Genomic DNA, 26,563 nt, shown 5'->3' with positions numbered 1-26,563 from the left:
GTTTGTGGCTTTTTTTTTTTTGTTGCTGCCATTGTGGTCAGGACACGGGACAGTTGAATGATTTTAATATGCCGATTTGGCTGACGTTCTCCATTTTACAATAAAATATTTTATGGCTTTGTGTGTTGCATTTGGAATCAAGGTCTTCATTCTCGGCCAGAAGAGATTGGAAATGTCAGCAAACATAGATGATGCTGATGGTGATGTATAAATCGAAAATGTATACAAGTTTGGCGGGTCAATTGTGTTTTGATTGACAAAAACAAAGAAAATCTGTTTCTATTCTGTGTCCTGGGGAGCTTTGTTAGTGATTGTCCCTCAAAAACATTGATAAGGACATTAATTTACAAATCAAACAAGTTTAATCTGTACTTAAGCTTTTAATTAATCATTTGATTTCACAGAAAAACAGAGATTACTATGAATATTATAATATAAACAGTAATAAGCATGTAATAATTAATCCTTACCTTCGTTGTCAATTCATCTGTTTGTAGTTTACACTCTGTAGGCTCTAAAAACATGTACTTTGATTTATAATCTGCCACTGAATTGTGTAAACAACCTATTTAAAAACCATCAATGGCTTCATTGAACACGACATTTGCATGTCCACTCGCATATTGAATGACTATTTAGCATTAATATTCCCCCAGTGAGTAGGTGAGCTCCATAAATCCCATCTGTTCCGGAGCATTCCACATTTGTATGTAATGCCTGCCCGGCCAAGTGTAAATCAGCAGAATATGTAATTATTTGGGATGGCTGGCGGAGTTGGCAATTGCACTTGCAAATTTGGGCAGCAATTTGTAATCATTTTGCAGTTCAGCCAAGCTAATTGCAGCTCAGCCAGGCCAGGCCATGACTAGGCCCAACTACCAAGCCAAGTTGGGGAGTTAACTTGGTTGAAGTATTAATTAATTTGGCTTTTGTGTATGCGGCGGAGCAAGGCCGAAAATGAATTCATTTGAGGTCCTGGAAACGTTTGAATCCACAAATTGAATCCGCTTCCTGTGCTTTGCTTCCAGGAGATGCCGGCAATGTGGAGGCCAACAATCTGAATCCCGGAGGCGGAGGAGTCGGAGCAGGAAATGGTCCGGTGAGCCCCAGTATTTCGTTCTGGTTCCGTTTGAACCGCATCATTCTGCGCCTCTGCTCCACGCACCAGTTTAAGAATCTCCAGGTAAGCTACTTATGCTGCAAGCTTAGCATGAAATCCTTTGCCAAACAACTTTCAACTTGCCTACCTTGTAACGCCCCTATACCTCTGCCATTCGGGCCTTCTTTGAAACTTTTTCGCCTGGTTTGCTACTTAGTTTGCTCAACTTTTTCCGTGCACTTAGGAAACAGCTATATCAAAATATCTAAGCTGCGAAAATCAAGGCGTTCTAAGTCCACTTTGAGGAGGAGAATTCTGACTAAAATTTATTAGCATAAATACTAAAATTTGAACAAGCTTTCAAAGCAAACTTTATATTAAATAAGAAAATATAAAAGGTGTCATGGCCTCTACTTGAATTTCGCACTTATTTCTATTTTGCATAATTTTAAGATTAAGACTTGAACGAAATTTTATTTTAGTAGTCTTTAGCTGACCCATTTTGGGCTTAAAATAATTCCGCAAGAATAAACCGGGAATTAATTTTGCAAGTGTTTCCATTTCCATTTCCGGTCGGCACTCAGGTGGAAATGCTGTATCAGCGTTACTTTCTGCGTATGAACCAGAGCAACACCACCCACATTCTGGCGCTGCTCCTGGCCCTGATTCTGGCCCTCTCCTGCACGCACCTGGTCTTCACCACGCTGCAGCTCCAGCGCAGCAGCACCCTGATGCTGGAGCTCATGAGGCTGGACACAAATGGGAGCCAGACCAGTGGCAACTTGACGACAACCACTATGAAGCCACCGGTGGCTGCCGGCCAGCAAATTGCCTCGGGCGGCGCTGACTCCTTCCTGGTACTGGGCCTCAATTCCACCTCCACCTCCGGCTGGATGGGGGGCAGGGATTTGGAATCCGCTTCTGACCGCGAACTCGTCGATTCTGATGTGGACGATAATGGGCTGGCGTGGCGGAGGCAGAAACGCAAACATTATCGACGCCAGCACAAGCATCGCTACAAACACAAAACCAAGCACCATGCCCCGGCCAGGTGAGTGGGGTCAGGGGGCAGATGTGCCTTTGACAGGTCAACACCATCCGACAATGTGCTCCCAGAAAGACGACTCATATTTTGCCGAGCTGGCATTTGGGGCGCCTCCAAAAATTCAATCAAACAACTTTGGGCTGGCCCTCGAAAGCAAAGCAGATCTGAGCCCATAAAAGTATGTCGAAAGTAGGCTCAAATTGAATTTAAAGCGGGCTAGGGGGGTGGCTGGGAACAAGTTAAGCTTCAGAAAAAGTAATTTTAGCCAAGCAAAGACCACAATTGATCGAAGCGAATCCATGACATGGCTTTAATCAGCGACTGGCTTTCGCAAAGTGCGAGGAAAGTGGTCGGAAATTGAATTTCGAGAGCTGAAAAGTACATATTTCAGGAGAAACATGTCCAACTAAAATTGCCAAAAGAGAATTTATAATTAAAATCAAATGAAAAGCTTATTCTGGCAACAAAATGTCCGGAGGGGATGGTTTTTAATTTAATTATCAAACTATCCTGCTTGAGGGAAACATTTGAACTGGCATTTAAGTTTTGAGATGTTTACATTTCAGAGGATTTCAGAGATTAAACGGATACCTGTTTTCGATTTAAAGCCAGACATTACTATTGATGTTGGTTGAGTCTTGTTGACCATTTTATTGACATAAATATTTGTCAACTTCTGCTGATAGTTGAGGGGCAAACAGGACTCGATAGAACTCAGAGGAGGCAGCAACAGATTGTGGCACATATCACAAGTCAGCACGCAAGACAATACTCAAATCAATAAGGCATTCGATGACTGGCTCCCCAAATACATTTCGACTGCCACTTCCATTTACATTTAGATTTATTTTCGCACAAATATTTATGCAGGTCATAAACGGCAGCAAGATGGATGGGAGACTCTTCCCCGAAAACCACACCAAACACAGACATTTTCAGAGTGAAATGAATTTTGGGACTTTATTTCAGATACGATATCCGAAAGAAGCGGAGCCTGGGCGAGGAAGGAGGGGCGTCTGTTGACACTGGACCCGATGGTGTTTACACTGCTACTGCCACTGCCGCAGAGAGCGGAGCTGGCGCGGTCGGCGACAATGATGGGCGTGGAGGAGTTGGCAGTAAACGCATTACGTATACGCCGCGTGTCCGCGACAACAATCAAATTTCACATGAGGAACGTGATGAAGTGTTAAACACATCGTCGGCCACAGGACCCAGTGGGGAGGATGATTTGGACACCACGCTCAGCTACGGACATCTCATGGCCATGCTCCTGATGCAGGTGGATGAGTCCGTGCTGGTCTTCCTCATCGTCATGCTAATCTGCGGCATTGTCTACTCCTGTAAGTCACTGGATCCCACCAGGACGAGCGACTTGCGACCTTGGGGCCTAATCTGTTTGTATTTGCTTACAGTTCTGCTGTGCATTCTGTCCAAGCCGGCCATGAACGAGATATTCCTGGTCCTCGTATCGTATGTCATCCTGGGGACATTTCTGGCCATCGAAGTGGCAGTTAGTTTTGCGATACCAAGGTTGGTATTTCTACTTCTATTCTAAGAAGGATGGAGTATGATATGTCTTTATTGGATGCTTTAACCTTTGAAAAGTATCAGAATTGCTCCCTCTGTGGTGCCTGGCCTGGGAAATTAATCATTCACGGCTCGCTAATTGCGAGAACTTGGCCAGGCCAGCTATCATCTCCATCCCAAGCCAAACAGCCACATCTGCTATCCCGAATTCCCTCTGTCCATTGTCCTAATCGCTCTTCTCCTGTCCGAACGTCTCCACAGCAAATCCTTCAACGGCAGCGCCTGCTGCACCGTCCTCATCTACATGACCTACACGATGCTGCCCCTCCGCCTGCGGGAGGCTCTGATCGGTGGCATTCTCCTAAGTCTCGTCCATTTGTACACCTGTCTGCGGCTCACCTCGAACTCCCAGGACCAGGAGGCCTTTAAATGGCAGGAGGTATGTGTGTCTTTTATGCCAGGGGCTAAAGTGTGATTTTAAATCTTGGTAAGAAGAGTAACTCCTTAAGAAAGTCCTTGAAGTTGGCCATATGGCCATTTATCAAAGGGTTCGATATCTTTAATGAGCCGCAAATGCAAATCGATTTAGCGAACATTAAAAGTAAAACATTGCGCCATAAAGTAGCGCAGGAAGGAAGGCAGCCTTCCTTTAATTGGCGGGAAAACCTGAAATTGAGGAGTTGGGGGCCTACATGCCGGGGAGACAGCAGCTGAGCCTTGGCACGTGTCCTGGAAGTAGACACAAATGGAATAAAATTAAATTGCCGCAAAATTGAATGAAATCGAGGCGGCTGCTCCTGCTCCAAGACGGCTCCTTCTCAGCTGTTGTTTTTCCTTGTATTTATGGGTCGTAATGTCATTAAAGACTGCTCCATCTTCTGCCTCTTCTTCGAATAGCTTCTTTGCACCCTGGTGGCCCTGCTTTTGGCCAACTTGACCGGCGTCTACACCCACTGGCCCAAGGAGAAGGCCCAGCGCAAGGCCTTCATCGAGACGAGGCAGTGCATCGAGGCCCGGCTGCGGACTCAGCGCGAAAACCAGCAGCAGGTAAGGCTTCTGGGGTTATGCCCTCTGGAAATTCCCAGACAAAGCAATTTCAGAAGGTGTCACACGTGGATAGGTGTGTGGGTGGGCTCCTCCGACTTGAAAAGGGAAAGCGCGACAAACAAATGAACAAACAGCCACCGTACAAATTCCGTGCAAATTGTTTGCATCAAACGGAATGTTGATTTGCGGCCAGCGGGGTGCAGATTCGTCTTGTACTTTTGTTTATTGTTTTTGGGGGACTTCTTTTATCTTGCACTTGGCAAACAGGAATACCAGGACATTCAGGACATTCCATAATTCAGTGGCACCCTTTGAAGGTGATTGCCGGAGCGCAATAAACATAAATCAAAGTAAATGGAAGCGAAGCCTATTAAATATTTATTTTTGAATATTTTTTAAAGAATTTATTAAATCATTTTTGAAAGAAACCTGACTGATCCTCCGACAGATTTAAATTTAAATTTAAATCGCATTTGGTGGGCAGCGGAGATGGAAAGCTTTATTTCGCCAGAAATGGATATGGGGCATTAAAGGTGAACCGTTTGTTGCAGGAGCGCTTGCTGCTGTCGGTCCTGCCACGGCATGTGGCCATGGAGATGAAGGACGATATTGCGGGCCAGCCACGTGACACACAATTCCATAAGATATATATTCAGCGACACGAGAACGTCAGGTAAGTGTTTTGCACCTGTGTGCGTGCACGGCATACAGTGTCCTTTTCATTTGTATCTGTAACAGTCTCACCGCCAGGCTCGAGAGTGTCTTGGTGTGTGTGCGAGAGAATTTATTTGCATGGAAAGTCAATAAATTGTTCGGCTGAGAGTCTCTGAATGTCTGAGCGTGTAACGCGAGCAATGAATTTGTATGCAAAGCCCAAAAGAAGCTAAACCAACTGCACAGCCCCACACAGACAGAGGCTCACACCCACATCCCCTCCAAACAGGAGGCAGGAGGCACAGAGCAGGGGGATTCCAACACATTTAGAGCAGTCAACGAAGCATAATAAAGCATACTTTGGGGCGCACCTGTTTGAGCCTGAGTTGTCGTCCGTCTGTTGCTTCTTTTGATACGCTTCCTTTTGGGAGGAGTTGCTAAGGATACCCTTCAAAAATGACAATAGGAAAGTGGAAAATGTGGCAAAAAGAAAATGTGCTTTCCTTTTTGGTTAAGAGGTGGATAATTAGAAATTCTTTTTTATACATTATTATACATCCCATCGCAAGGTATTCTGCAGTCTACTGTCAGAAATCTTCGGCAGGCACTTCCTGCTTTGGGCCTTATGCTCTCTCCCGCCTTATATCCTCCCGAAACTTTACCTCAACCATTTTGTATTAAATTACGCGCTGAGCCGACTAAGCCCTTCTCAGTTACGAGTCGTAAAATCAGCCGGATAGCAAGTAGCGGCAAGCGGCAAGCGGCAAAAACAAGTGGCAGGCGGCCGTGCTAACGTGGCTCTGTCAACACACGGCGACAGAGGTATAGGCCAACCTGAAAAGGATTTATCATCATTAGATTTACGAGAATAAATAACCGACACATGATTTAGCTTAGGGAACAGGCTGTACTAAGCGGAACAAGGACTCTTTAAACTTGGCCAGAAAAATATTAAAAACACGTTAGAAACTTTTCGACGGAAGACCCTCAACTTTGTGCAAACTCGTTGTGTAGCAAAGAATTCTGCCCCAAAAGTGTATGCTTTCAACCGCATGTTTGTAATATTCCTCAGTTTGTTGCCGGGCTTTTCCGACTTTCATCTCGCCTTCCACCTTCTCCCCTTTCTGTGTGTTTTCCAGCATTCTGTTTGCGGACATTTGCGGCTTCACCAGCCTCTCGGATCAGTGCACGGCGGAGGAGTTGGTGCGTCTGCTGAACGAGCTCTTTGCCCGGTGAGTATATGGCACAGTCCTCCAGAAGGGAGGCCAGGCCACTTGAATTTGATAGTCCAGTGGCTGTTGACCATAATTAATGCCAAACAGTTCAGACACTACACAAAAGCATTATCCTTTATCAATACAATCTCACCCAAAATAGATTCCAGAAACCATCTCGATATCCCTTAGCTTTTAACAGTGTAGACCCGATTGTCTGGGTTATTGTCTTATTCATGAAATGGAAACCAGACACAGCCTGCGGCTGTTTTAATTGCTCCCGATGACCGAAGGATAACTGACCTCGGGTCAAACTAATAAAGCTACTGACCTTTGAGAGTCGGGTCTGAAGTCTGATTTCCAGGAACTGGATGGAGAAATAGTTTCATTTCTTTGATTTGTAAACATTATCATTTCAATTGAGTTTCCATTTATTTTAACGAATTCGTCCTTCCAGGAAAGTTGTACCCCTTTTCAGGACACTCTTTTTGTGTTATTGCTAAGGACCGGGTTTTTCCGATTTTCTCTACGCGGTGACTCGATTTCATTTTCCTTTTTCCCCGTTGCAGATTTGATCGATTGGCCGCAGAGCACCATTGTCTGCGCATTAAGCTGCTGGGCGATTGTTATTATTGTGTCTCCGGGCTGCCAGAGCCCCGGCCGGATCACGCCCATTGTGCCGTCGAAATGGGACTCGATATGATTGACGCCATAGCGTGAGTATCCGTATCCGTATTCGTATCCGCCGCTGGAACAGAGAGTCAAAGGCATCCTGGTGTGTTGTGACCTTGTTGTCTCTGCACAGCGAAAAAAATAATATATTATTATTTTAAAAAATATTTTTAAATATTTTTCAAGTAATAATAGTTCTTAAGTTTATCCTTTTTATAGCCTACTATCGTGTTATCCTTTTTTTTGTATCTTTGCAGTCTAGTCCGCGAGGTGATGGCCGTAAATGTGAACATGCGAGTGGGCATCCACACCGGACGGGTGCATTGCGGCGTTCTGGGCCTGGTCAAGTGGCAGTTCGATGTGTGGTCCAATGACGTCACCCTGGCCAACCACATGGAGAGCGGCGGTATACCCGGGTGAGTATCTGGAGCATCCCGATCTGGTGACATCTTCACCCAAAATTAATTGATTTAGCGTCTTTGCCCGTCAGCCGGTTGACACTTCAAAGTGGCCATTGTCTCTGCCATTTGGCGGCGGTTATGGTCAGTGGTCCGTGTTCCGTGGGGTGGTTATGATGCCGCCAACAATTCAATTCATTCTGCGGCCATTCTGTTGGCCAATTCAATTTCATTCTGAACGGGAAAATCCAATTCAATCCATTCGAAATCCCGCTTCGGTCAGCTTATGCCACTTCTGGCGACAGCTGTGAATAATGGCTATAAACGGAGACTGTTGTTCCTAATATCTTAGTGTCCCCTTCATGGGACACAAAAAGCCGTTGACAAGCTTGCGTGGCCGACAATTAAAGCCAACTTGTTGTGCTGGGCCAGAAGTTTTGAAGAGCCCACAAGTGCCGTGGTGGAATTAAAGGAAGGAAGGACGAAAAGCACTCGAAAGTCCAAAAGTGTCGTTCGCGAGGGAGTGCCGCACTCCATTGTGGCTTAATCGCTGTAATTGCCACGAATACAGAGGGGCCACACCGCGGGGCATGTAGCATTTTGCATGCGTCTTGTGGCCGGTTGAAGGCGTCAAGTTATTGGTAACTTGCGAGCCCTTTAGCTCACTATTCTTGCCCCTTTCGGAAGCCCCTCAAATATAACGGCCGCCCAATCGATTACCCACTCTCTGCCACTTTTATGGCGACCGACTTGTGGTATGCCACGCCCCTCACAATGCACTACAGCAACACCAACGCCCAGCACTGATAAGTGCCCCGCAACAATATTTTGTTGCTGTTGATTCAGCTGCACTCACTTCAACACTTGAGCAATTTGTTTCTGTTCGCATGCCCCGACATCAGAAGTTTTGGGTTTTCAACGGGTATATTAGGCAGTTGGGTTAGAATAGGACTTTCAATAGGAGTTATCTAAAGGTTAGAGTCTTTATAAGCAAAATATAACCAGAGTTCTAAGGGCTAGGTCCTTGAGGGAATACTAAAAAGCAAAAGCAGTCTTAAAAGTAGAAGGTTCTTCGTCGTTTAAAACAGTTCTGCTAGCTTGGAGTTAGGATAGATCTTACTACAGAACTACTAATAATACTAATACTAATACTAATATTACTACTACTAGTACAAGTATTATCTACTTACTATTATTACCCGATACTAAGAAATAGTTCTCATATTGTAGGGTGCCATGACTTCTATTCCTCTCTCCAGCTTTCTCCGCTTTCTCCACTTTCGTTCTGTTTGAGCTTTCCATCTAGTTTTTTTGAATATTCAAGCTGCTACTTCGGGTGGAAGTTTAAGTAACTGTTGAGTCTATTTGGGTCAGCCCGGCGACGGCAGCTCGTTTGTTAGCCTGTCCCGGGCGAAATTAAAAGCAAATAGCTGCCGTGGGTGGCTATAGCCATGGTGGCTATGGCTCGAGCTGGCCCCGGCCCTCTGGATGCCTGATAAGCTGCAATTTCTGCTGAGAGTTGAGTTGCCACTGTGGCATGTAAAAAGTTCGTTAGCTGCATGTTCAAGACCATGCCATGTGGAAGTGTCGGGGAGCCGGCGGAAGTGGCTTCAAGGAGAATGTGAGCTGCAGTAATCCATAACAAAGCGTCGTGTAATTATCAATAGAATCAACAACAGCAACTTGCAGCGGCACGTGGCCAAGTCCTGGAGTGCCAAGGATTCAAGAAGCCAGAAGCATCAGCTGCCGACTCAGCGAGATTCTTCTCCCCGGAACAACATTAAAAACTATTTAGGGGCAGGGCCAGGCAGCATATGGGGGATGCAACCAATGTGGGCGGGACTGCTGTTAACTGCATTTTCCATCGTGTGCAGAGAAACCTTAAGCTGATAAGAATAATCATTAGAACGTGTCCTTCACTCCCTTTTTCATTTTCGCAATCGTTTCCAGACGCGTTCACATCACCAAGGAGACTTTAAAGTGTCTGGATGGCGATTACGAAGTGGAGGCCGGAAAAGGAAACGAACGTAATTCCTATCTCAAGGACCATCAAATTGAAACGTATCTGATAGTACCGGGTGACATTTACAGGCCTGTGAGTTTAGGTTTCTAAATCCAACTCAGGCAGTTTGCTGATTAATGCTTTTTGCAGCACAAGAAGTCCCGGAATCGCCTGCAGGTGAATGGGAACATATCCAAGGAGCTTCGCATGATGGGCCACGGAACTGCCCAGAAACATACTTCCAAGTAGGTTTTTGATTTGAATATTTTTCTATCTTTTTTTTGCATTTGATTGAGTTCTTTTTTATAGATTTGGTTTTGGCGACAGCTCTGATAGCACCAAGGACCCAGAGGACGAGGTTAATGAGTATCTTATGCGTGCCATTGATGCTCGCAGTATTGATCACTTGAGGGCTGAGCACTGTCAGTCCTTGCTACTTTGTTTCAAAGATAATGTCCTGGAAAGAAAGGTAAGAACACTATGTGTAATATAACACCATTTTAAATTGTTACTCATACTCTTGTTGTTCATCAAGTTAAAAATTAAATTTAAGATATAAATAAGTTAAAAATTAAAAGTTTTCGAAGCTAAAAGCTATTAGTATGTATTCTTTGCAGAAGCCAACTATGCGTATGAGTAATATCACTCCATGTTATGAGGTTACTCATACGCAGTGTTGTTTTGGAATTTTCTTACAAAAACGTAATGAAATTGCAGCAAAACAGTTGTTGCAGTTGAATATTATCGTTGTTTATGTTTCCCTCCGGTAAACTTTTTGACGCCACAACTTTGTTCTATCGTTGGCCCCAACCCAGTGTGAATTTCTTATTTTTCTTAAATTATTCCTTAACCGCTTTGTTTTTCAGTACGCCAGCGAACCGGATCGCATGTTGTGTGTTTATTTCTACTGCAGTCTGCTGGTCCTGCTCGGAACGAGTATAATGCGACTGGTGGTCTTCCAGAGGTGAGTGGGGTGAACTGGGAATATTCCACCATATCGTATGCAGAAATGAGAGTGGGAATGGATGAGCTGGAAGTGTTTGCCACTGTTTACCAAATGGGCGTCCAACCAGGGCGATACAATGCCCTTTGGGCCTTGACTCTTTGCATCCCAGGCACATGCCAAAACCCCAAAACTCCGCAAACCGAATGCCGAAATGCTGCTCTATTTAAATTTCCAACCAACCAACCAACCAACCTACTCCCTCTGCCATTCCAGCTCCATGCTGACTCTGGCCCTGTCCATTGGAGCCCTGGTGCTGCTTGTGTTTCTGGTATTCCTGGTGGCATGTCATAAAATCAACTTTCAGGTGAGCACACAAAAAGAGCGGCGACATTTTGCATTTTTCATTCGACGGAATGCCAAAACTTTTCAGCTGCCATCGGACGTCAAGAGGTTCTCATTGCGCATTCATAGCGATCGCAGGATATCACAGTTTTTTGCCTTCGCCAGCGTGTCCCTGATTGTCCTTACCACCCTGCTGGCCATGGTAAGTACAAAAAAAAAAGGAGCGCTGTAATCACATAATCGGTTGCTATTAATTTCTGCAATTTTATTAAGAGTCATAAATATTTAAATGACTGTTCAATCGAATATTTTTTATGAAAAAATCTACACTTTGATGGCGAATCATTTTTTGAATGAGTGTTTTTATAGCCATTTCATAAACAAATATAAAAGTGCTTTTTACAATTCATTACATTATTTAAAGGACACACGGCAAATGGCCTAAAAAATTGGTGGTGCTTTGATTCAATTATTACTTTTTATTTGACAAATATTTTCGCATTTGTCAGTCAGACATCAGCATCCTTTTTTATAGAAAAGCTGGTTCTGACTTTGATGGGACATACACGTCGTATGAGCTACAAATAGAGAACCAGACTTTTAAAATATATTCAGAATATATGTAACACGATACTCAAAAGTCAGTTACCTTTAGGGCTGCTCTTCATTAAAGTTATCCGGCTTTTGTTTTGAGGCAACTTTCGGCCGACTTTTTTGTGTTTTTAGCCTTCATTGGCGGCTGTGCATTTGCTTGGGCACTGGGGAAAACTTTGTGACTAGAAACTCGAAGGGGGGAGGTGGCTAAGAGGGGACTTGGCATCCTCTTAAAAGGAATAAAAATAAAATTTACGTTTTGTAGTCCAAATAAAATCGGGGGCGCGCTTGTTGCGTTGCCGTTTGGGGCGCGTCAAAACAAAAGTTTTTCCATTAAAGTTCGGCATTGGCCAAGGAAAACAACAGCAACAATAAGGACATCAAGGATAGCAGGAACAACAAGAACAACATGCATGATGAAGTGAAAGCGACCCACTGTCTTTATGGGCAACTTGTTACCTGCCCCATGTCGCCTGCCGCATGCCCCCTGGCTTTTTGTCTGAACCCAGTCTCGAGCCTCAAGTTCTTTGACATTTCGCTGTCACATTTTTCGGGAGCTGCGTTTAATGGCACTTTAAGAGGCATTCGTATTCATTTTGGGGGGGACAGAGCACTTAATGGCCAATCCGGAGACCTGTTGGTGGCTGTGGCGCTCGTTAAAATCTGCCCGCAGATCGTTAAACTTGTCTAATGCGAATTTCATGGCCCGACAGCTAATTAGCAATGCTCCCCATTCTCTTCCATAGTTCCAGGAATCCTCCCGGCAGCTGGACCAGCTCCAAAGCCACCGTTTCTGGCTGGATGTGAACGCCAATGCGAGTGTCTTCAACCAGGAGATGTATGCCCTGGAGACGACTGATTCTGACTTCTATCTGGCCAATAATGTAAGTTTAAGCAAGGGGAGATCTAATCTATAAATAATATTAAATACATAAGTACTGTAGGCTGTAGTTCCTGGAAAATCATACTTAAATATCTCTAGAAGCTAAAATCATTGAAATGAAATAGATGTATGAGTTTCTCTACCGAACTAATAATATTTGAGAACTAATGAGATAGTAGCTCTGGCATAGAATTTAAATTTTCCCCCCAGTGGGTTCCCCTGAGCGGGTTGGCTCTGAGACAGTAATTTCTCAATAGTTTCCACATCTTCCCACAGACATTCCTACTGCTGACACTGCTCTCGATGATGAGCTGTGCCACCTACCAAGTCCTGCGGATTCTGCTAAAGCTGCTGCTGCTCCTGCTGGCCTCCGGCAGCTACATGGCCTGCTCCTGCTATTTGTATGCACGCAGCAAGGAAATAAGCCATGAGTTGGCGTAAGTAAGGCGTGCCGCATGCTGTATGCCGCATCCCAACAGACCGACATTCAGCAAAGCAGCTGCGCTATCTCTGAATGAAAACGAATTATGGCGTAATGCAATTTCAGTTTGGTTCAGAGGGTGAAGGGTGGGTGCTGGGTGCTGGGAAGGTTAAGGGGCTACTGCTAAGTCGGCACCAGCTGAAATGCATTTACGGCAGCCGCAAACTGCATTAAAATTGTATTTAGCACCAACTCTGAATCCAACTGGAAGCAGCGTCAGCCTTTGGCTTCATTTATCAACTGCTGCTATACTCTCTCTTGTTCATTTCTGTTTCCTGTGTCCTGCGTCCTTGCCGCTGCATTACCCTTTAATGGACTGGAATAACTTCGTCATTGTCACCATTTCGGGTTGCACCTTTTTTACGGCCACTGCGGATGCCACGACCACCACCGTTAATGGAATAGGAACGAAGAGGCCCTGCTGCGCTACATAATTGATTCGATCTTCCTGTTTGCCTTCATGCTGGCCCTGATTTTCCATAGCCACCAGACTGAGGCCACTTATCGCCTGGACTTCATATGGAAGCTGCAAGCCACTGGTGAGTTTAATCGCTTTTTTTAGCTTTCTTTTTCGTGGCAATTGGCCAAAAGTGTGACAGGGAAATTGAGTGAACAAAGTGTGGAAATGGAAAGCCGGAGAAAGTTGCAGCCAACTTTGAAAAACATTTGAAAAACTTTAAACTGGTCAAAGGGAATGCCGAAGCACTTAAGCAAATAGTTGAGAACTAATTTAGACACTTTAAGTCATTCCCTTTTCTAATTAATATGGCTTTTGGCAAGAACCAAACTTGCCTAGTTGGCCAACTTGATAGTTTTGAATGCCTAAGTGGGAATTGATTAAAAATTCATGGCCAGGCGTTTGTAGAAAGTTTAGGTGTTTAATGGAAATCCGTTTCTGAATTGATTACAAATTATGCATCAGGGAGTTAAGCTATTGAGTTAATAGTAGTTTCTCTCTAATTCTTGATATTTAAGAACCGCTGCTTTTGACTTCAAAGTCTATAGTACGTAATACGTATAGGTATTCCCGGGGATAAAGAAACGCCAGCTGCAGTACGCCTTCAGCAAAATGGAAGCCCTTTAAAATTATGAAGCTTATTAGCAGTTACGAGTTGCAAAGCTTTGAAACCCCGCTTGGCACATGACGTCTCTCTCTTTTCTGTTTGAAACAGTGTGGCACTGATTTGAAATGAGACGGCGGTCGGGGGTACGTCAGAAAAGTTTCAGCATGTAAGCCACTTCATTAGTATTAGTGCAGAGTTGCACTCCCCAACTCACAGACACTGCCATACATTCGCTCGTAACACTCTCTCCCCGCATTCCATTATCTGTTGCTCGCTTTTCGGCGCTTCATTTTTTGTGTGTGTGTGTGTGTGTGGGTCTCCCCTTACGCTTCGGTAAACTGATAAACTGATATTTCAATTTCACGCTCTTGTTTTTTCTCATGGTGGTTTCCGATTGTTTTTCCCATTTTCGCAGAGGAAAAGGAGGACATGGAGCATCTGCAGGCTTATAACCGTAAACTGCTCGAAAACATTCTGCCCGTTCACGTAGCCGAGCACTTTTTGAGCCGCGAGAAGCACCTTGACGTGAGTATATGAGTTATTTTACACTGAAAACAAGTATATATATATTCAAAAGTGGTGGTTATAATTGTGTAATTTATATAGAGAATAATTTAAAATCAGCAACTAAAACCAGCATTGGAATAACTTAATATTAGTTTGTAAAAAATTAAAGTCATATAGTGTCATATACCTTAGATTCATTACACTTACCTGTATACTGTTCAGCATATTAAAAAACTTTGTGGCTGTGAAATCTGCGCCAAATGCAGGTGAGCAGAAAATGTGTAAGGTGAGCTCGGGCACTGGAGAAGGATGCTGAAATGGCAATGGAGCCATGACCACGTGCATGCGGCCTGAAAACGTTTCGCTGCACACGCCACAAGGTGGAAAATCAGTGGTTTCGGGGTTTTCGGGGTTTTCGGGGCATGTTTTGGGGCGTTGAGGCGGTGAGGAGAACTGCCTGGCAACTGCCTTTGCCATTAAATGCAAATTCAACAAGCTCAGCAACCACATTTGATAGCTTAGATAGCCAACAAGGACACGGGACTCTGGTGGGGCAACAAAAGCCAATAAGCCTCAACTTGAGCCTCTCAAACAGCTATTTCACTTGGAAAATGGGTGATTTCAAATCATTGTTGAGATTGATTTGGTGATTCTTGTATTTGAGTGTTTAGGAAATTATAATACCTAATGTAAACTTGTCTCAAAGTTTAAAAATAACCAAACCACCTAATTAAAAACTCGTAAAATTTAAATAAAAATCTCAACTGTTAGCCAAAAGTTTGCTTGAATTTTGCCACAAAAACCAGAAAGAGTTTTAAACTCTGAAAACTCACATCAGTAAATAGATGCAACCATTTCCATAGCAGCACCGTCGGGATCTAATTTAATTTGACGTTTGACTTTGTTGCAGGACCTCTACCACGAACAATGCGATTCGGTGTGCATCCTGTTCGCCAGCATTCCCAACTTCTCCGAGTTCTACGTGGAGCTGGAGGGCAACAACGAGGGTGTCGAGTGCCTGCGACTGCTCAACGAGATTATAGCCGACTTCGACGAGCTGCTCAGCGAGGAGCGCTTCCGGTGAGTTTGGCCTCTGCCACTGCCACTGCCGCTACCCGGTTTCCTGTTGATACCAAACAACTTTTAACCATTTTGGGGCTTGGCCCATTTCCGCTTCGCAACAGCTGCATTGAGAAAATAAAGAGCACGGGAGCCACTTACATGGCGGCATCCGGACTGACGGCAAACACCTGTGACCGAGTGAACTTCAACCATGTGACCGCGATGGCCGACTATGCCCTGCAGCTCTTTGACAAGATCGAGGAGGTCAACATGCATTCCTTTAACAACTTCAGGATGCGAATAGGTGAGGGCTAATACTTATACTTGGCTAATAAGTAATATTATTCAAAAAATATAACTCATACGCCCTGTTAGACTATCTGTATGCCCTTTTAAAATAAGCCATTGCTTGTTATCCTTGCAACACTTTATTTACAGGCATTAATATTGGTCCTGTGGTGGCCGGCGTCATTGGAGCCTGCAAGCCGCAGTACGACATCTGGGGCAATGCCGTCAATGTGGCCTCCCGAATGGATTCCACGGGTCTGGTCGACCACATCCAGGTGAGTTGAATGAGCTTTTCCATCTTGATTTAATCATCGGGTAATCGTGGGTACTCTGGTGGACGCTCGGCTGCCTCACTTTCGCTATCAAAAGTTTTGGCAACAAAAAGCCGGGAATTTCTTGTTGCCAAAGTTTTTATTTGGGTAGACGTTAGGGGTTAGGGAAACAGCTACAGCCACTGCCACGCCCACCTAATCAATGCCAACCTGTTCTGACCACTTCAGCGCAAAAGTTTTTAGTGTCAACGAAATTTCCCCCAAAAGGGGACAGGCGACAAGAAAAGCACAGATAAAGAAAGGAATACAAATTCGGATGAAGCAACTTGTACATTAGGGTGACTCGACTTCTAAAGGACTTATAGGAAAAATGCTAGAACTAAGCACTAAGCACCAGAACTAAGGGAAGAATAGAGATTATTTAAGAACTGTTGAAAATATTTAGAAACTATTATATGACATTTTTTAGGAGTAAGATAATATTTTATTAAATCTTTTGTAAGGTAAGATGTCTACTCTTGGTCTAATCTAAAAATTATAAGAGGTTTATATTTTTTAACATATTAAAAGTTTTTAACGATACCCTACGTTACCTACACCCTTACATACCATCAACACATACGATATAGATACAAATGCGCATTTGATTTTATTTTCCCAGCGTCGACGCTGTCAATAAAACGAACCGAATGGGGAAAAAAAATTTGCAAAAGAAATAAATTATTAAGTGGGAATCGAGGGGTGGTGGCAGGATGGCAGGATGTAGCGTGTAGCATGTGTAAAGGGACAGGTGGGAGGGAGTCGTGGGTGTTATCATGAAATATGTAACCAGGTGATGGCGGGTGGCTGAATAAATAAAAGCTGAGCCAGCTTCTGCTGTCGCTGCAGCCATTGAACTTGTCAGGTGGAATTTATGTTATCGCTTGTTTTCCTCCCCGCATCCTTTGCTTCACACCTGTGCAGGTCACCCAGGAGACGCAGCAGATACTCGAAGGACGTGGCTATGAGCTCACCTGCCGCGGCAGTGTGAATGTCAAAGGCAAGGGCTCCATGATCACCTACTTCCTCAAGGGCAAGAAGCCAATCGAGCCAAAGGTGGACTTGCCCAAGCCCGATGTTGAGCCGCCAAAGACGCTGCCCCTGGCCAAGGAACCGGAGAAGCCTCCAGCAGAGTCCGAGAAGCAACAAGAACCGATTAAGACCGACTCCCAGGAACAGGATGATGACCAGCTACCCTCGCCCGACATCGATCTCAACTCGAATATGCAGAACTTGACGGCCCAGCGGAGGAAGTCCCTTTGCCGACAGCACAACATATCCTCGTCTTTCGGCACCAACGTGAGCAGCTCCACGGGCATCACTCCCAGTATTTCGAACAGCTCCAGCGTGGTCACCATCGGAGCTTTGCCGGCAATCCTGCGAGGGGCCAGCCCCAATACGAATCCCAATCCAAGCACGAATGCCAATCCATCTACCACTAATGACAATTCCGCGGTGGCCACTCCCACAGCACCACCCAGAACGCTCGTGGCCGAGCTCAAGGATGAGATAGCCAGGGACGAGAAGACTGGCCTGAAGGACTCCATAGAAAACTTGGAGATCCTGCTGAAGAACAACATAAGCCTCTCCGACTTGAGCAACAAGCAGCAACAGAACCTCCGTGGCGAGACGAGCAGTTCCACGACGACGACCCTCAGGAAAAGAGACACCATCGTGAGCTTCAACGTGACGGAAACGGTGACCACTACGGCAGTTCCCTGTCCCGCCTCGGGGTCGGGCGGCTCCTCCACTTCGCAGCAGAAAAAGCGGCGCTCGGTGACCGCCATGGCGGCCAGTTACATCACCACCTCCTCCACCACGTGCACCACCGCACGACTGCTGTCCAACGAGAGCCAGAGCTCCACCCAGACGGCGCCCGGCACCCTGGAGAGCTCCGTGCCGGGTCAGTCCTCCACGGAGAACTCCTCCCAGGACTGGCAGCCACGGACGGCCACCTTGGAGCCTAATAGGAGCCCGATCAAAACCTCGCAATCGATGAGCCCGATTGGCGGCCAGATGACCACCGATATGTATGTCCTGCCCAACAGCCGGAGCATGATACTCATCAGCACCAACGGGTCGGGGGGTGGTGGCAGCAGTCCGCGGGCCGGAATCCTGCAGGACGTAAGCACGTAAGGGATCGGCAGGCAACTGTGTAAATATGTACAAAAGGCAGAGAACAGGAGGCAGCTAGTCAAGGATTAGAGACAACAGTAAGGATAATGAATAGAGTGTAATGGATAGAGGAGTAATGGATAGGATTAGGATGTAGCTTGTAGACGGATTGGGCTTGCCAGTATATCCCCTTCCCCTTGTATGATCTCGCATTTATCTCGTAGCTTTACGTGTGTTCCTCAGTAAGCGTTTCAAGGCACAAGAAACAATTTCCATATCACACCGAGAGAAAACTATAGTACGAAAGCAAAGTCTTGCACTTGCACTTCAACAGGGTACCAAAGAGAAAGGGCATTGGGCACTAGATGTTAGAGTTGTTAGCCATTCGATAGGTTGTAAGGTGAAATCTGGGGAGCGGAGGTCCTTCGAAAGGAGTGTAGGTGTGTAAGGTTCCTATCTGTGTACGTAGATTGTATGGCGGCCAGCCGAAATCGTTGGGGCGGCGCCACTAGGGGATAAGTGTGCAAATAAATCGAATTTAAATGAGGACTACGAAATGGGGGGAGTGCAAAAGGAGCCATTTAATTGTTAAATTAATTGAAAACATTGTTGGGGCATGCCATTTAAATTTTTCTTCAAAAAGGAAGTGGCTCGCATTCCTCCTGCACCACTGACAGCTTTCAAAGGAAACCAAGTGGAACTCTATTCCAACGATTACCATATCTGTAAGAAATATCCACGTTTGGGCCACTCATCACCCAAACCACAACTCTGTCAATTGAAGTCTGTTGAACACAAAGGGCAGCAAGGACCTATACTTAATTGTTGCTAAAGAATATATATATCTAAGTCAAAATGAAAGAGTATTTAATACGAATAGTGTTTAAAGTTAAACTCAGTATCGTTTATGTGTAACGTTAATGTGTTTCAATGTCTGTATGTCTCAATGTTGCTGAAAGCATCATCACTAAACATAATTGTATTATTAATATTGATGCAGTATATACACTAAAAATATATACATATATATATATTATGCGTAAACAACCAATGGAAAACAAACAAAATTCTCGCTGTGATTTCTATGAAGAAAATGTAACATGCATAAATTATTTAATAACCTTTTGTTACTTAGTTTTAACTCGCATATTTACGAACGCCTCTCGGCCACTTTTGACTTCGCCTAGCTACGAACTATTTCATTTAACTGAGCGTTCAGTATCCTATATATAGTTTATTTAATCGTAAGTGTATGCATGTATTGGAATCGATGTTGAGTAGCTTTGGTGTTCCGTTTTGAAGTTGATTATCCAACCAACCAATAACCTAGAGCCAAATCCCCCTAAGTGTAAATGTTTCATTGTGCAAAGTCAAGCAACGTGTTAATAAAGGGCGCAATTTATTTGGAAACTCTACAAATTGTATTATTGTGTATCGAAAACATAGCTCCGTCAAATTCTTCTATATACACAGCTGGCCTTACAGCTTTCGGGCCCGTCGCCACAGGCAATAGTATCCCAGCAGATGGAAGCCGAAGTAGAGGCCCACCATGGCCAGGATGTTCCGGTAGATATTGCTCTCGTTGAAGCTGTACTTGTCCAGGACATCCTGGCCGGTGTGGAAACACGGCAAGTCAGCGCTCTCCTGGAAGCAAGCTGAAAAAACAAGTGTTATTTCTATAATTTTCATTTTATTATGTATTTTAACTCACTGATATTCTGTACTCCGGACCACTGGGCAATGGTCATGGCTTCATTGGCGTACAACATCCAGGAGAGGAACTGCGTCCACCAAAAGGCTACAGGTAAGGAGCTGTAAGAGACATAGTCTTGTAATTGATAGCTCTATAATGCTTCGTGGACATTGCTTACTTCACTTGTATGAAGATTCCTGAAGTAATCATGAATATATAGTCCAGGGGTACCAAGTAGGCCATGGCCAATGGAACAGAGTTAAAGGCAGTGGAGAAAAAGCAGCCACAAGCCGTGGCCACATTCATTACCAGAACCACACAGATGGCCGTGACTCCAAAGGCATAAAAAGTGGATCTCAGACCAGTTAACCAGTAGCAGATTATGACGAACAGCAAGGGCTCTAAAATCATTCCTGGTAACTGGAGTTTCAAAAGAAATATAAATTACACATATTTAGGTTTTAGACTGTCCAGCGATATACTACTCCTACAATAAAAACTACTCACCAATGCCAAGATATTTGCCGCATAGTAGTGCCAGGTAGAGTACAGTCCAGATCGCGTTTCCCTCATAAACAGTGGGAAGCCCTGGGGGAACAAGTTTAGCACAGAGTACATGGGATGGTAGGTATTCTCCGAAATCATTATAAAGAGTGCTCCCTGTACTGCCTGAACGCCCAGCTGTGAGGGTTCTGTCGTCCCGGCAAAGCAGGCTCCAATGATGAAGGCCATGGCTATCTTTTGGATAAATCGCATCCATTGAATCGTGGGGTCTCTCAGCAGGGTAAGAGATGCGCGCATCCACACCACGTGGAACCGCTTGTACCAGGCCACGCTCCTGAAGGACTCCACCTCCGAGTCGAAGGGGAAGTTTCCCGACTGGGCCATGTGGATCTCGAGATTCACCAGCATATCCCGCTGTTTGGCCGCGGAACTAACCGCAAACTGGTCGCACAGGTGCTGGGCGGAGCGCTGGGAAGCCTGCTCGTAGCCAGGATCTGTGGCCAGGACTCCAATAAGGAAATCTGCCGGGTTGTAGGCCTCCGGGCAGTAGTATCCATGATTGGCAAAGAAGCTGAGAGCATGCTGGGGGGATCCTGTGAAGGCCACTCGTCCGTCGGCCAGCAGCATAACGTTGTTGAAATTATCAAATAGCTGAGAGCTGGGCTGGTGGATGGTGCAGAGAATGGTGGTTCCCTTTTGGGCCAGCTCGTACAGCGTGGCCACCAGCTGCTGGGCACTGAAAGAGTCCAGGCCTGTGGTCGGCTCGTCGCAGAACAGGATCACCGGATTGTTCAGCAGCTCCACGGCAAAGGCGAGGCGTTTCCGTTCTCCTCCGGACAGGACCTTTTTGTCATCTCCACTGCCAATACGGGTGTGGGCAGCCGAAAGGAGTCCTGTCCGTTCTAACAGTTCGTTTATGATGAGGCGACGTTCGTCCTTGGACACGCGGCGATCCAAGCGGAGATGGGCCTAAAAATAAAAACCATGTAACAAAAACCTAATTTTTTTGGCATATCGCATGCGATTTTACTCGAAAATACTGCAAAACTTCAAAAGTGTAGCATACATTTAAACCGAAAATGAAGACATGTATCTTTACAATTAAAAGTATACCTTATTTTTTTTTTATGGTTACTAATTACATTTACTAATTTGAAAAATTAAAAATTTGGAAGTTTAAATTCATATTCAATCGGCAATCTCAAGCTCAAGCTCAAGAACGAAAACTAAACCTCCATTATTTTTCATGGGTCATGGGGTCATGCTCACCATAAAGTTAAGATGTTCCAGCACAGTAAGCGATCCAATGAAGAGATCATCCTGGTAGACATAGCCACTGATACGGTGCATAAAGGGTCCGATGCGCCGGCCGTTTATCAGAATGTCGCCTTGAACCACGGTCCCGGCTGCAGCGTAGATTCCAATGCAAATGGAGAGATAAGGGGGATAAACCTAATCTTATCTTAAACTACTCGGATGTATCCAACTTACCGGGCTGTCGAAAAGCGAGTGTCGACATGAGTGTTGTTTTCCCAGAACCGCTAAGAATATGAAAGTTATTTTAGTGGGGTCTCTGCTTATCGGGCAATGGATAATCACAGAAGAGAGTTGACATAGTTAACACCCATAAAACACATCGATTTTGGCCATCTTGGTGTTCTTTTTCAGATACTTTCCAGTCGAGTGCCTATATGGCTATATCGATTTCTTTATATTACCAGCTTACCTCGAGCCCATTAAAGCCATCAGAGTGCCCGGTTGAATGGCCCCCGTCGAGTTGTTGATGATCCGCTTCATGCCCCGGCCAGAACCCCCCACATTGGTGTAGACACACAGATCCCGCCACACCAGGGTAGCGCCCTGCTCCGTGGGCGACCACTTGCTGTAGCTCCTTAGCGGCAGACTCCGCTCGGAGCTGTTTCGCTTCGAAAGCTTAGGGGTGCTGTCCAGGCTGGGCACCTCGATGGTGGTGCCGGCAACTGGCAGCAGCTGCAGCTCGTGCTGCTCCATCAACGGCTGTGGGGCAGCCACATCTCCCGACTTGCTATCTGCATCTGACATTATCTCTGGATTATCTTTGGACTGACGGAAATACACGGAACCGAACCGAAGCGTGCCACTGCTGGGCACCAACTAACCGACTACTCTTCGCCGAGAAGTTGTCACAGCCAGGCTGACACTGAGATAGGCAGCCACAGTAGTCACTAGTTAAGATTGCACACATACGGCTGAAATATACGAATTAGACCTTAAATGAGAAGCCCCCACATGTGTGCATTCGACCAATGACTCCTGTGCCACTTAGCTATGCAAGTAACCCAACGAGGTGGGAATCGGAGGCAAGTTTTTGGGGTGGCCCCGGTGGAGAGCACTCGATCGTCTTGCAGTTTACCGAACGCTTGGCGGGCAGCGGACTCAGACAGCGACTCCAATTACCACTTACCATGGGCAGCGCTAGGGTCAGGGGACGAAGGGTGAGAGTAAGATTCCCGACCAAGCCGCCGGGAAGCCCTGCAGCGCCAAAGGCATCCAAGCAGCCAGCGGGAAAACCGCCGCGGCAAAGGGAAAATAGAAAAAAGAGGAAAACCACCTAACCATTGTCATCTCGTCTTTGTTTTGCTCGCTAAATTCGCGTTCAAAGAGAACTGTAAAATTAATTCAGAAAGATATGTATAGCTGGCTTGACATTCAGATAGTTCTCGGGGAGTGGGAAGGTATCTTATATCTGAACCATTTCGCATCCGATTCAAAAACAGAGAACTAATCCCCATGGATCTGCATCAAAAGATTCTTAAGATTCTGAAAATTTAATTTTGGCCCCATTTTTGGCCAAAATCATGATGGTACCCCTTGGAAAAGTGCGATCAACGCTTTCTTCTCACTTATTGGCGGATATCTTAACTATTTCGCATCCGATTCTAAAACGGAGTACCATTTATGAATCGGGGAACTAATCCCCGCGGACCTTTATCAAACGATCCATAAAATTCTCATAATTTAATGATGGCCAAATTTTTTGCAAAAAATGGTATCTTGTTTCCAGATCGGTTGGGAAATGACCGAGATATACACAATCGAGAAAACGGGAACTTATTAAAATATTCTTATTTGGCCAATTTTAACTTCGCCACGGTATTAACTTGGCTAATACCAGATTGTGCCGACCAGTCGATGCGCCTTGTTTTTCCACATTTTTGGAGCTATCCCAACAAAGGATTAGAAGCGTAATGGCCGAGATATTCACAAAAAACTGTTTCAGAAAATAGAATCCACCTACTGGCCATTTCTGTTCTCCTGGTACTCCAAGCCTGGTAGCGGCCCAAAATCCAAAAATTTTCAGCCGCAAAGATCTGTGACGTCACGGATTGAGCTGGGATCCGTGACGTCACCACTGGGTGGTGTCATCGCTGAACCGGTTAACTGTTTATAGTCACCGGTTTACCGTTTGAAATTTAACTTCGCGGGGGCGGGTAACTATTTTTGAATTTGAAAATTTTAAAAAGCCGAGGAAGGCGCGGGCGGGACCTATTTTTGAATTTGAATTCAAATCTATCGGATCGAATTTGGATCCACAGGCGCGGGCGGAAAATCCATTTTTTGAATTTGAATTTAAATTCAACCGATTGTATTTGGATCCACAGGTTTGAGTCTGGGATTCAGAGGTTCATGTCTTGGGTCCGTATAGGTTCCACATATAATCCACATATGACGTCACAGACTTTTGTGGCTGAAAATTTTTCAATTTTGGGCCGCTACCAGGCTCGAAGTACTAGGCGAACAGAAATGGCCAGTAGGTGGATTTCGACTTTTGAAAAAGTTTTTTGTGTATATCTCGGCCATTTCGCATCCAATCCTGGATTGGAATGGCTCAAAAAATGCGCAAAAGTAGTCTCCACCTGCCAGACTATAAAATACTGGTATTGGCCAAGTTAACACCGTGGGAAAAATGTTTTTGGCCAAAAATTTAATTTTTGTTTAGCTCCTTTGCTTATATCTCAGGCATTCCTTAACCGATTTTGGAAGGGAGTGTCATTTTAGGGTCAGGACTTTATAGTCCTTCGAACTGCATCAAAAGTTTTTGCTTCCAAGGATGTTTGCTCCTTGAAATCAAACGAAAGCAAATGTATTTAAAATTTAATATTGGGACAATTTTTGTTTAAGGATACAAAGGATATTTTGGTGGAGATCGAAGGATATTACTGTCCTGATCACAAAATGGTATCCCGTTTCCAGATCGGTTGGGAAATGACCGAGATATACACAATCGAGAAAACGGGAACTTATTAAAATATTCTTTTTTGGCCAATTTTAACTTCCTTTTAGCTCCTTTGCTTATATCTCAGGCATTCCTTAACCGATTTTGGAAGGGAGTGTCATTTTAGGGTCAGGACTTTATAGTCCTTCGAACTGCATCAAAAGTTTTTGCTTCCAAGGATGTTTGCTCCTTGAAATCAAACGAAAGCAAATGTATTTAAAATTTAATATTGGGACAATTTTTGTTTAAGGATACAAAGGATATTTTGGTGGAGATCGAAGGATATTACTGTCCTGATCACAAAATGGTATCCCGTTTCCAGATCGGTTGGGAAATGACCGAGATATACACAATCGAGAAAACGGGAACTTATTAAAATATTCTTTTTTGGCCAATTTTAACTTCGCCACGGTATTAACTTGGCTAATACCAGATTGTGCCAACCAGTCGATGCGCCTGTTTTTTCCGCATTTTTGGAGCTATCCCAACAAAGGATTAGAAGCGTAATGGCCGAGTTATTCACAAAAAACTTTTTCAAAAGTCGAAATCCACCTACTGGCCATTTCTGTTCGCCTAGTACTTCGAGCCTGGTAGCGGCCCAAAATTAAAAAATTTTCAGCCCCAAAGATCTGTGACGTCACGGATTGAGCTGGGATCCGTGACGTCACCACTGGGTGGTGTCATGGCTGAACCGGTTAACTGTTTAAAGTCACCGGTTTACCGTTTGAAATTTAACTTCGCGGAGGCGGGTAACTATTTTTGAATTTGAAAATTTTAAAAAGCCGAGGAAGGCGCGGGCGGGACCTATTTTTGAATTTCTGTTCTCCTGGTACTCCAAGCCTGGTAGCGGCCCAAAATCCAAAAATTTTCAGCCCCAAAGATCAGTGACGTCACGGATTGAGCTGGGATCCGTGACGTCACCACTGGGTGGTGTCATGGCTGAACCGGTTAACTGTTTAAAGTCACCGGTTTACCGTTTGAAATTTAACTTCGCGGGGGCGGGTAACTATTTTTGAATTTGAAAATTTTAAAAAGCCGAGGAAGGCGCGGGCGGGACCTATTTTTGAATTTGAATTCAAATCTATCGGATCGAATTTGGATCCACAGGTGCGGGCGGAAAATCCATTTTTTGAATTTGAATTTAAATTCAACTGATTGTATTTGGATCCACAAGTTTGTGTCTGGGGTTCAGAGGTTCATGTCTTGGGTCCGTATAGGTTCCACATATAATCCACATATGACGTCACAGACTTTTGTGGCTGAAAATTTTTCAATTTTGGGCCGCTACCAGGCTCGAAGTACTAGGCGAACAGAAATGGCCAGTAGGTGGATTTCGACTTTTGAAAAAGTTTTTTGTGTATATCTCGGCCATTTCGCATCCAATCCTGGATTGGAATGGCTCAAAAAATGCGCAAAAGTAGTCTCCACCTGCCAGACTATAAAATACTGGTATTGGCCAAGTTAACACCGTGGGAAAAATGTTTTTGGCCAAAAATTTAATTTTTGTTTAGCTCCTTTGCTTATATCTCAGGCATTCCTTAACCGATTTTGGAAGGGAGTGTCATTTTAGGGTCAGGACTTTATAGTCCTTCGAACTGCATCAAAAGTTTTTGCTTCCAAGGATGTTTGCTCCTTGAAATCAAACGAAAGCAAATGTATTTAAAATTTAATATTGGGACAATTTTTGTTTAAGGATACAAAGGATATTTTGGTGGAGATCGAAGGATATTACTGTCCTGATCACAAAATGGTATCCCGTTTCCAGATCGGTTGGGAAATGACCGAGATATACACAATCGAGAAAACGGGAACTTATTAAAATATTCTTTTTTGGCCAATTTTAACTTCGCCACGGTA

General features: G+C 44.7%; 2 protein-coding genes and 1 long non-coding RNA gene across 6 annotated transcripts in view; 1 reads left to right on the top strand and 2 right to left on the bottom strand.

The window, feature by feature from the left end:
* Positions 1-18,811, top strand: part of LOC6493395 (adenylate cyclase type 5) — a 34,330-nt gene extending 15,519 nt beyond the window's left edge. For all 3 annotated transcript variants that reach the window (XM_044714556.1, XM_044714555.1, XM_032453775.2), the window contains 24 exons: positions 1,029-1,183; positions 1,684-2,150; positions 3,114-3,487; positions 3,560-3,677; positions 3,936-4,113; positions 4,572-4,721; positions 5,273-5,394; positions 6,515-6,607; positions 7,159-7,305; positions 7,519-7,677; positions 9,610-9,754; positions 9,812-9,906; positions 9,971-10,130; positions 10,528-10,625; positions 10,881-10,971; positions 11,038-11,151; positions 12,290-12,427; positions 12,703-12,863; positions 13,313-13,446; positions 14,387-14,496; positions 15,389-15,558; positions 15,663-15,844; positions 15,979-16,103; positions 17,064-18,811. In XM_044714556.1, coding sequence (XP_044570491.1) covers positions 1,029-1,183; positions 1,684-2,150; positions 3,114-3,487; positions 3,560-3,677; positions 3,936-4,113; positions 4,572-4,721; positions 5,273-5,394; positions 6,515-6,607; positions 7,159-7,305; positions 7,519-7,677; positions 9,610-9,754; positions 9,812-9,906; positions 9,971-10,130; positions 10,528-10,625; positions 10,881-10,971; positions 11,038-11,151; positions 12,290-12,427; positions 12,703-12,863; positions 13,313-13,446; positions 14,387-14,496; positions 15,389-15,558; positions 15,663-15,844; positions 15,979-16,103; positions 17,064-18,275 — 4,898 coding nt within the window. In that variant the 3' untranslated portion in view covers positions 18,276-18,811. The remainder of the gene's footprint in view (positions 1-1,028; positions 1,184-1,683; positions 2,151-3,113; positions 3,488-3,559; positions 3,678-3,935; positions 4,114-4,571; positions 4,722-5,272; positions 5,395-6,514; positions 6,608-7,158; positions 7,306-7,518; positions 7,678-9,609; positions 9,755-9,811; positions 9,907-9,970; positions 10,131-10,527; positions 10,626-10,880; positions 10,972-11,037; positions 11,152-12,289; positions 12,428-12,702; positions 12,864-13,312; positions 13,447-14,386; positions 14,497-15,388; positions 15,559-15,662; positions 15,845-15,978; positions 16,104-17,063) is intronic.
* LOC116655753 lies at positions 368-1,481 on the bottom strand. 2 transcript variants are annotated; one of them, XR_004310799.1, is made up of 2 exons: positions 1,248-1,481; positions 368-1,197 (listed from the first exon to the last, which is right to left on the bottom strand). It is a non-coding gene; the product is annotated as an uncharacterized LOC116655753 (long non-coding RNA). The 2 variants fall into 2 exon arrangements; XR_004310800.1 differs by having other exon boundaries at positions 368-1,188.
* Positions 18,812-19,634: 823 nt separating the features above from the next.
* LOC6506550 (protein scarlet) lies at positions 19,635-22,594 on the bottom strand. The gene is made up of 7 exons (XM_001957630.4): positions 22,178-22,594; positions 21,943-21,992; positions 21,721-21,857; positions 20,455-21,420; positions 20,126-20,367; positions 19,966-20,066; positions 19,635-19,909 (listed from the first exon to the last, which is right to left on the bottom strand). Exons 1-7 carry the CDS (start codon positions 22,510-22,512, stop codon positions 19,734-19,736), a joined length of 2,007 nt encoding a protein of 668 aa, XP_001957666.1. The 5' UTR covers positions 22,513-22,594; the 3' UTR covers positions 19,635-19,733.
* Between the last annotated feature and the right edge of the window lie 3,969 nt (positions 22,595-26,563).

This window comes from Drosophila ananassae, chromosome 2R (genome assembly GCF_017639315.1).
Source record: "Drosophila ananassae strain 14024-0371.13 chromosome 2R, ASM1763931v2, whole genome shotgun sequence".
NCBI classification, from domain to species: Eukaryota; Metazoa; Arthropoda; class Insecta; order Diptera; family Drosophilidae; genus Drosophila; species Drosophila ananassae.
Note: the sequence above shows the minus strand (reverse complement) of the source record. Positions and strands in the feature narration are given on the sequence as shown.

Coding starts and splice junctions, on each gene's coding strand:
- LOC6506550 (XM_001957630.4), bottom strand. CDS start 22,512: ATGTCAGATGCAGATAGCAAGTCGGGAGATGTGGCTGCCCCACAGCCG. Junction 21,421..21,720: donor TGGAACATCTTAACTTTATG/GTGAGCATGACC, acceptor TTTTATTTTTAG/GCCCATCTCCGCTTGGATCG. Junction 20,067..20,125: donor GGAATCTTCATACAAGTGAA/GTAAGCAATGTC, acceptor TGTCTCTTACAG/CTCCTTACCTGTAGCCTTTT.